A 10,202-nucleotide genomic window follows, 5' to 3' on the forward strand; every position below is an offset into this window, starting at 1 on the left:
AGCTTATACTGGTTGAGTAAACAGGCAACATTTGAAAAAATTTGACCTGGATATTGTGGTGGATTGCAAAAGGTCACTGTATTTTTTGGTTCACGTTTGTATATGTCTCCACTTCTGCTCTCTTCCAGATCAGGAAGCGGAAGTTCTAAACTACCAAGGAGCCGACTCTTGGTATTTCCGGCCTTGCTGAGACCAGAAAGTAGCGGAAGAGACAAATCTTTCTTGTTAGAGTTCCAATTTGATTTCCAAATCAAGGTGCACAGGATCAAAGGTCTCCTGAGTACAGATCAGCATCCCAAACTTTGATGCTTATCTAAATAAACAGCTTGGAACTCTGCTCTACTAGTTGTAACATAGACAGGTGACTGAGATAAAGAGATAAATCAGCTGCTGAGGAATGAGGGGAAATTCCCACCTAAGAGCTGAAAGCAACAATATTTGAGCTTGTGATTGCCTTCCTTTTTAATTTTCTAAGGTGAGGTGATCAACACCTTTAATAAATGGAAGATTGAAGGTCTTAGTACTTGAGTAAGCTAGGAGGGAAAACAATGTCCACAAATGGATTCTTTCATTATGATAAAAAAAAAAAAATAGCAGAATTTTAAGGAGTTACCCTGACAAGAATTTTGGCTGCAGTGGAACTAGTTAATATACTTGTTACATGATCTCTAAAGTAAGTTAAAACATGTGGAAGTAGAAGAAACAGAAAAGATCACACCATATTTTCTATTTATTATGTAGCTTAGATTTTCTCTTTCAATTGTTTTTTGTTTGTTTCTACGGGGAAAAATAAGTGTTCACACTACAGGTAATCAAAGGAAAATTAGATTAGTTTTTAAATAGTGAAACTTCTAGATGAGCGGACCTGGAAGATAATTTGTGAATCAAGCAAGTGCATTTGGTGCATCATTGGGCAAACTGATAAAACCCATGCATCTGAAAGGGAGGTGAGGAGTTTCTGCTGTCACCAGAGCTTCACTTGGCAAGTTAGTCCCACCACTCTCCACAAATGAAATGAAACTAGAGGAGTATTTTAGTCATACTCACAATGCGGAATCTTTAGAACCACATCTGAGACTTCTGTTGAGTTTAAAGGTACTGAAAATTAGTTTTCAGGACCAGCCTTCCAAAATCTGGACTAAAATAATCACATTAGCCCTTGTTAAATGTATTCACAGTCAAGCAATAAAACAATAGCATTCTCCTTACTTTATATCTAAAGCTTGAGATTTCTAATCGATGTTCCCACTTTGCTGCATGACATTGTTTTGCTTAGAGCTTCCTGAAGTACTTGCACGCCATATACACTTCTTTTTTTTTTTAATTTTTATTTATTTATGATAGTCACAGAGAGAGAAAGAGAGGCAGAGACATAGGCAGAGGGAGAAGCAGGCTCCATGCACCGGGAGCACGATGTGGGATTCTATCCCAGGTCTCCAGGATCACGCCCTGGGCCAAAGGCAGGCGCCAAACCGCTGCGCCACCCAGGGATCCCTCACTTCTAATCTATATAAGAGAACACTGATAAGCAATGTCTTTTTCTTTAGCTTAAAACAATAATGTCAATTTCTGCACCATCTGAGAACACAAATACTTCTAATCTTGGATCAGAAGCTCTGGATTCTCAGTTGAGCCCAGCCATGAAACTACTCTTTGCTTTAGATCTCCACCTTGTGGTTAGATGTTTAAAGTGTAGATTGCTCTGGATTTTATGATCCTGGTTTACAGATTCTTTTAAAAAGGAAGTCAGGATGGACATTGTCTGCAAATATCTTAGTTGAGATGATGTCTGAAAATAACAGAGGCTTACAATTGGGTATTTAAAATGGTATCATTCAGAGTTAGCTTATTTCAAGATGATTTTTTCCCATTGAGGCACTTGTTTGCCACTTTGTTTCAAAAAAAGAAACCTTAAGAAACCCTCTAAACCTTCTAAACCTTAAGAAACCTTCTAAAAGGTTTCTTAAGAATTGAAGAGACTAAAAAAAAAAAAAAAAAGAATTGAAGAGACTTTCAGAGACCTTTTAAGTTAGTTCTGGTATTGAAGGAGCCAGTTAAGGGGAACCTCATTAGTAGTATCTTACCATGCCTTCAGTGAACTCTAATGGATGGATTAGATTAGAAATTACATCTTTAGGGATCCCTGGCTGGCGCAGCGGTTTGGCGCCTGCCTTTGGCCCAGGGCGCGATCCTGGAGACCCGGGATCGAGTCCCGCGTCGGGCTCCCGGTGCATGGAGCCTGCTTCTCCCTCTGCCTGTATCTCTGCCTCTCTCTCTCTCTCGCTCTCTTTCTCTCTCTCTGACTATCATAAATAAATAAAAATTTATTACAAAAAGAAATTACATCTTTAGGGACTCCTGGGTAGCTCAGTTAGTTAGGCATCTGCCTTCGGCTCAAGTCATGATCCCAGGCTGTTCTCCCTCTGCCTGTTGTTCCCCCTGCTTGTGCTCTCTCTCTGAGAAATAAATAAAATCTTAAAAAACAAACAAACAAACAAACAAACAAAAAAAAGAGGGCAGCCGGGGTGGCTCAGCGGTTTAGCACCTGCCTTCGGCCCAGGGCATGATCCTGGAGACCCGGGATCGAGTCCCACGTCGGGCTCCCGGTGCATGGAGCCTGCTTCTCCCTCTGCCTGTATCTCTGCCTCTGTCTGTCTGTCTGTCTCTCTCTCTCACTCTGTGTGTGTGTGTGTCTCATGAATAAATAAATAAAATCTAAAAAAAAAAGAGAAAGAAAGAAAAAGAAGAAAGAAAGAAAGGAAAGAAAGAAAGAAAGAAAGAAAGAAAGAAAGAAAGAAAGAAAGAAAGAAAGAAAGAAAGAAAGAAAGAAAGAAAGAAAGAAAGAAAGAAAGAAAGAAAGAAAAAGAAAGAAAGAAATTACCATCGCAGAACACTGGGCAGAAGCACAAGAAATACTCTAATGTGTGGTTTAACCTGGTTCAAGAAAGGAGACAGGTGACAACTAGAACATCCTATTATTTCATTTTCTAAGTTGCCTCATCACAACATAGAAAAGACTTTAAACTTATTCCTAAGGCTATGCGCATGCCTACCCTTTCACCTTGGGGCTTTCATGTCACTCTATCAAGGCTTTGCGCATGAGAAAGTTGAAGAAATGGATGGACTTTAAAAAATTATGATGACAACCTTCTCTCAGGTTTCGTGGTAGTAGGGCTGACCTCAAATGCTGGCACTTCTGGGAACTTGCAGTGTGGAAGCATGAAGTGCCTTTTACTCTCAACTCTGGACTTATGAATTAAACAGTATTGTGGGATGATGGGGATGGGGTCACATTCCATATCCTGGCACAGTTGAATGAACGAACTGAAGCAACCTAGCTCTCTTCCTTTTAATCTCTTCCCCCTTTCCAGGAATGAGCCAGTAAAGACAGCTTGTGATAGGTAGGAAGGTAGAGTGGATATGAAAATGAAAGGTGCCAGAGCTTTATGTAATCTGCTAATAACACTGTGTGAAGAGCACAGGACTTTAGATCAAAATTACTCATAGCCCTGTCATTTGGAAGTTTTTAACTCTGGGCAAGTCACAAACTTCCTTGGCTCTGTTTCCTTATCTGATAAATGAGGAAGTGGTACTTATCTTTCGTGGTTGTTAAACCATATATGTAAATATTAAATTAAATGCTCATGTACTAATTATGGAGGCAGCCCAAGAGTCCATCAATAGATGAGTAGATAAAAAAAGATGTGGGGTGTATATGTATGTGTGTGTGTGTATATATATATATATATAATGGAATATTATTCAGCCACAAAAAGGAATGAAATCTTGCCATTTGTATCTAGAGAGTATAATACTAAGTGAAATGGGTCAGTCAGAGAAAGACAAATACCACATGGTTTCACTCTTATGTGTAATTTAAGAAATAAAACAAATGAACAAAGAAAAAAGAGACAAACCAAAATATAAACTCTTAACTACAGAGAACAAACGGATAGTTACCAGAGGGGCACAGGGGTGGAGGGATGAGTGAAATAGGTGATGGGGATTAGAGTCCATTTATCATGATGAGCACTGGGTGATGTATGGGAGTGTTGAATCACTGTATTGGACACCTGAAACTAATATAATACTGTATGCTAACTATACTGAAGTTAAAATGAAAAATAATAAATGCCCATGTACTTAATAACGTTAGACCCATAGTAAACACTCCATAAAAGGTAGATATTTAATGAATTGTAGTAGTATTATTCTCACTGCTATTTATTATGACTTTGAAGGTTACATTTTATCTTCAAAATCTAAATGTCCTTTAGACAGAATGCATCAAAGAGAGATTTTTTTCCCCTCAAAACAGTGATAAGTTCTATAAAAATATTACCAATGTTAAGATTATTTATCATTTTGGATGATAGTCACAGCAAATGTATAAATAAGCCTGTAAATTAGATAAGATTAATTCCATCTTTTTTTTCAAATCTTAGGTATGATCCTCAAATTTTAAAAATTAAAACTCAAATTGACTTTGAAGAGTCCATACAAGCCATAGTTTTTAGCACCTATAAACAAAAATGTATCATTTGAATTAATATTAATACTGTCTTTATAAATGACAGTGCCTGGGTGGCTTAGTTGGTTTTTAGGGGTGTCTGGGTGGCTCAGTCAGTTAAGCAGCCAATTCTTGATTTTAACTCATGTCATGATTTCAGGGTTCTTAATTGAGCTCTGAGTTGGGCTCTGCGCTGAGTGGGAAGTCGGCTTGAGGATTCTCTCGCCCTCTCCCTCTGCTCCTTCCCCCCCCAATAAATCAACCTTAAAAAAAAAAAAAAACATTTTAGAAGCTGTTTCAGATGAAGAGATTTTACAGTCCATTCAGGAAACTTTTTTTTTTTTTTTTAACCAACTATAGTTCTATCTTAATTTTCTCTAAGTGTCATCCCATCTTATTGTCAATGCAAACATTTTAAATTTTAAGAAGTATAATAAAATGCCTCAGACAGGTATGTAGTATTTTCCATTTTGAAGGTAATATAGTATTGCAAATATTATATTGTTAATCGTTATATGCTCATGAGAGAATTACTATGAAATCCAAAATTTAATTTCAGTTCTAGATAAGAATAATAACTTGTAACTTGAAGTTACAAGTGAGTTGCACTGGATCAAAATGAGCACACAGCTTTGAAGATAGACCTAAAAATATTATTATGCAAAATTTTTCCTTGAGCTTAGAAGTCTTATTCTACCATGGCTGTAATAGTAAATACAACTGATACTAATTGAGTAAAACTACATACTACTACTGTATCAGGCATTTTAAAAATACTTTTTTAAAAAAAGATTTTGTTTATTTATTCATGAGATACACACAGAGAGAGAAAGGCAGAGACACAGGCATTGGGAGAAGCAGGCTCCATGCAGGGAGCCCGACACGGGACTCGATCCCAGGACTCCAGGATCACACCCTGGGCTGAAGGCGGTGCTGAACTGCTGAGCCACCCAGGCTGCCCAGGCATTTTAAAAATACTTAGTCATTTAACCCTTATGCCATAAGTAGCATCTCTGTCCCCATTTTACAGATGAGGACATTGAGACTTTATGAGTGTCCAGTGACTTGCCCAAAGTCACACAACTTGTGAGCATCAAACCTAGGATTCACGCCCCTTTGCAGTCTTGGTAAATGAAAAAACATAGACTTGATCTAGCTACCCTTGCAACTAGCTAAATATCTGTAAATCAGATGGATAATGAAAATTAATGCCAGAAGAAAGATCTGGTCTGCAACCACTGGACTCACTTCATTCATTCTTGGATAAAGAAATTCTATCCAAGTGAGATGAGCAGTTTTCTCTAAGGTCACACACCACTAGCAGTACCAAAGCCTTGCACATTCTACCTCACTGCTTTAGACATTTGTAGTAAGAAAGAGAGGAGAAGAAAAAGAAAAGTTTATAGTCCTAGGCTTTTCACTCCTACAGGTATTATGATGAATTATTTTTTACAGTGCAGAATCCTTCTATGAAGAGAATAATTCACCCCATTTGTATCTTTTTTGTTTTCCCTAATTTTAAAAAAGTATTTATTTATTTGACAAAAAAAGAGACAGAGCACAAGCAGGGGGAGTGGCAGGCAGGGGGAGAAGGAGAAGCAGTCTCCCTGCTGAACAGGGCACCCAGTGCGGTGCTTGATCCCAGAACCTGGGATTATGACCTGAGCCGAAGGCAGATGCTTAACCGACTGAGCCAACCAGACATCCCATTGTTTTCCCTATTTTGTACCTAATAGATTCATCATATACTTTAATATTTGTTCATGGAAACAAGGATCATTAGCCCATGAATTATCCATAAAATTTTACATGGAAATATGAGTTATCCAAACCCTTCTTTATTCAAAATATTGAGCATGTAAATCTATGATAATTCACATGGCTTAAAGTAGTTATGGATTAAGCAGAAATTTGGCTCCAAGTGTTGCCGAATGGTTTCTATGTCGTTACATATTAACAAGGTACAAATCAGGTTAAACCAACAAGCCCACTCTTTCAGAATCCAGCTTTGTTTATTCTACCTTGTTGGCAAGAACACTGGAGTGAAACTATTTCATATGTGTGAAGTAGCCAGATATTGTGAGCATGTGGTAACATGAGCCTTATCTCTCGGACCATTAATACAAATTGGAATAAGTGAAGAAAGGGAAGCCGATAGCAACTGTTGCAGCGATTCATTGCAAATATAGTCGAATAAGAGATCTTAGAACTTCTGCCAACTTATCTTGCTGCAGCAAGTGGCAGCTGTACTTGATCATGCCAGCAGCCTGAACACAAGAATGCCCAGTTCTAGGAAAACACAGAAAAACTAAACTGATTTAACAGATGAATTAGAAAGTGATAATTCACATTGCCAAATATTTTTTCATTTTGTAAAAGATTATGGTAATTAAGTTCCTAATAAGATTTCTCAGGGCTGCTATACATATAATTTTTAGAAATAAATTTATGACTCACATGCAAATGTAAGATGAACACATGTCAAAGATTTTATTCACTCACTTATTAGTGAGGAAGTTGGAAGATGTTAAGACTGGGTCAAAGAGGGTTTGAAGACTTCAGGTACCTATAGGCAATTTAATAAAGAAAAGTTAGAAGATTATTGAACTAGATACAAAAACTGGTTAATATCCTACAGGGCAATAAGCATAACCTTTGGGATTATCTGTTCTCCAAAACACATTATTTGCATCTCTACTAGACAAATATCTATACAGTGCATGGTAGCATCATTAATCAGCAGTAAATAGTAAATTAAATAATGACATGTCCTAAATAATCCTTCGATGGACCTTCAACCATATGTTACTGACAGGGCTTGCCATCCACTTTTTTTCCCCTTTTTTCCAGTTTTGGATACTTTTCCTTCACAAGGCATTTGATTTTTAATAGATGTATGATTTCTTTTTGGTAATATAGATGTAACATAAATATGTATGTAATGATATAGAAAAGGAACTCAAATTATTAGATAAAATAAGAGTTGTGTATAGAAGAATGGAGACTACTGACAGAAACACTTTGAAATGAGGCAACATAGTCTGAAGATCCCCTTGGATGTACTACTACCATTTATCAAGTGCTCTTGTGTGTGTGTGTGTGTGTGTGTGTGTGTGTGTGCGCGCGCGCTAGGCATAACATTAGATTAGTACTGTATCCAGTACTCATGTAATGACCCTGAAAGTAACTCTTATGATAAGACAACTGCTGATAAGGGAGCTAGACAACTTACCAGAGGTCATGTATCTAACTGGGTAGAAGAGTCATCCATGGTCTAAATCCTCGATTTTTGGGCTCTAAACTTGTACTTTATAGAGGTTACTCTATACTCTGCCATCTGTTTGCATTTCATTATGAAGATAAAGATCTTAACATTTTCCACATTTAATTTTTATCTTATTTTATTTAAATTCAATTAATTAAGGTATAGTTAATTAGTCTCAGATGTAGAGTTCAGTTATTCATCGGTTGCATATGACAGCCAGTGCTCATTACATCAAGTGCCCTTCTTAATGCCCATCCCCCAGTTACCCCATTCCCCCACCCCCCCCACCCTTCCAACAACCCTCAGTTTGTTTCCTATAGTTAAAAGTCTCTTATGGTTTGTCTCCCTGATTTTGTCTTGTTTTATTTTTCCCTCCCTTCCCATATGCTCCTTTGTTTTGTTTCTTAAATTCCACATATGAATGAAAATATATGATAATTGTTTTTCTGTGATTGATTTATTTCACGTAGCAGGATACCCTCCTGTTCCATCCACGCTGCTGCAAATAGTAAGATTCCATCCTTTATTGTAGCTAAGTAACATTCCATTGTGTATAAATACTACATCTTTTATCCATTTATTTGTTGATGGCCATCTTGCCTCTTTCCATGGTTTGGCTATTGTGGACATTGCTGCTACAAACACTGGGGCTTAAGCACAGATAGATTTGTCTCCGTATGAAACCTGGAGCTGATATTTCATGGAGATTTGCTGATGGCCACTGTGCAAGTGCCTTGTCATCGTCTTATTTAATCAACACAGCAACTCCACGAGGAGGATTAAAAAGCACCTTTAGTTTACGGGCAAAATGCAATGATGTTTAACCAGATCACTATTTGTTCTAATTTAGGAATCTCCAAATGTCTGGTGGCATAGAATATCTGTATAAATTCTTTCAGTTTATAATCCATGAGAGACTGTGTAAATGTAAGAACATATTGACATTTATAAAACTATGCAAATATTGAATAGAAAAAGATTAAACAGAGATGTGAATCATATACCATTAATAGCTTTCCTAAAGCACTGTGAACATTTCATTGAGATAAATGTATCATTGGTAACTGCTAACTTTGGAGAAGCTTTATTATTATTATTTTTTTGCTTGCTTTATTATTAGGAAGGTGCAGAGACTAGTCCAATAATTTGGACTTTCTGACTCCTGGCCCTGAATTCAGGAACTGGTGTTATATACCCTGATGTCCTTCCTCCCTCCCTCCTTCCCTCCCTCCCTCCTCTCCTTCTCTTCCTCCTCCTCCTTCTTAATCTCTTTGCAAGAAATATCTTGGCAGGACAAGAAATTTGTCCTTAGCAGAACCGCCATCTTCCAGTAATTTGCCAAAATGACCAGCACAAAGGAAAGAGGAGAGGTACCCACTATATATTCTCTAGGCCTTTTAGAAAACATGGAGTTGTTCCTTTGGCCACATACATGCGAATCCATAGGAAAGGTGATATTGTGGGCATCAAGGGAATGGGCACTGTTCAAAAAGGAATGTCCCACAAATGTTACCATGGCAAAACTGGAAGAGTCTACAATGTTACTCAGCATGCTGTTGGCATTGTTGTAAACAAACAAGTTAGGGGCATGATTCTTGCCAAGAGAATTAATGTCCGCGTTGAGCATATTAAACACTCAAAGAGCTGAGATAGCTTCCTGAAGCGTGTGAAGGAAAATGATCAGAAAAAGAAGGAAGCCAAAGAGAAAGGTACTTGGGTCCAACTGAAGCACCAGCCTGCCCCACCCAGAGAAGCACACTTTGTGAGAACCAACGGAAAGGAGCCTGAACTGCTGGAACCCATCCCTTATGAATTCATCGGCATGACAGATGTAAAGAAAATAAAAGACCTCAGGATTGTAAAAACAAAAACAAAAACAAAAAAAGAAAAAAGAAAAGAAAAAAGAAATTTGTCTTTAAGAAACACAAATTTTTCATATTCACATTTCATTTTCTACTTTTTTTTTGTAGAAAATAATCCCAAATACTTATCATGGTGTTAATCTATTACTGTCACCTTCCTGTATCTTGCCAGGAGAGAATGTTGGAATTCATGGGTAGAGATGTGTAGGCACCTATGTTGTAGGAAACCAAGGATATCTAATTTAAGATTTGTGAGGTTTGGGACCCCTGGGTGGCGCAGCGGTTTGGCGCCTGCCTTTGGCCCAGGGCGCGATCCTGGAGACCTGGAATCTAATCCCACATCAGGCTCCCGGTGCATGGAGCCTGCTTCTCCCTCTGCCTGTGTCTCTGCCTCTCTTTCTCTCTAAAAAAAAAAAAAAAAAAAAAGATTTGTGAGGTTTAGGTGAATACATGTGTTAGGTACCTTGTCTGGCCTTTCTAACCCATTAATTACAATCTATGTATCTATTCTACGTATCTATTGGTTCTAGAATCTTGCCGGATCAGTGCATTGGAGAATCAGAGT

At 37.8% G+C, this 10,202-nt stretch overlaps 1 protein-coding gene and 1 long non-coding RNA gene across 2 annotated transcripts in view; both read left to right on the forward strand.

Annotated features, from left to right (window-relative positions):
* The window catches only part of LOC111096876, a 48,971-nt gene extending 47,779 nt beyond the window's left edge, over positions 1-1,192 (forward strand). Inside the window, exon 4 of the long non-coding RNA XR_005361624.1 lies at positions 129-1,192. This is a non-coding gene — a long non-coding RNA (uncharacterized LOC111096876). The remainder of the gene's footprint in view (positions 1-128) is intronic.
* A 7,260-nt stretch (positions 1,193-8,452) lies between these two features.
* On the forward strand, positions 8,453-9,835 carry LOC106558991 (60S ribosomal protein L21-like). The gene is given in 3 exon segments (XM_038541795.1): positions 8,453-8,578; positions 9,088-9,606; positions 9,746-9,835. Coding segments are annotated over 3 exon segments (735 nt in total).
* The last annotated feature ends 367 nt before the right edge of the window (positions 9,836-10,202 follow it).

The sequence above is a fragment of the Canis lupus genome, chromosome 7 (assembly GCF_011100685.1).
Source record: "Canis lupus familiaris isolate Mischka breed German Shepherd chromosome 7, alternate assembly UU_Cfam_GSD_1.0, whole genome shotgun sequence".
In the NCBI taxonomy this organism is placed as follows: domain Eukaryota; kingdom Metazoa; phylum Chordata; class Mammalia; order Carnivora; family Canidae; genus Canis; species Canis lupus.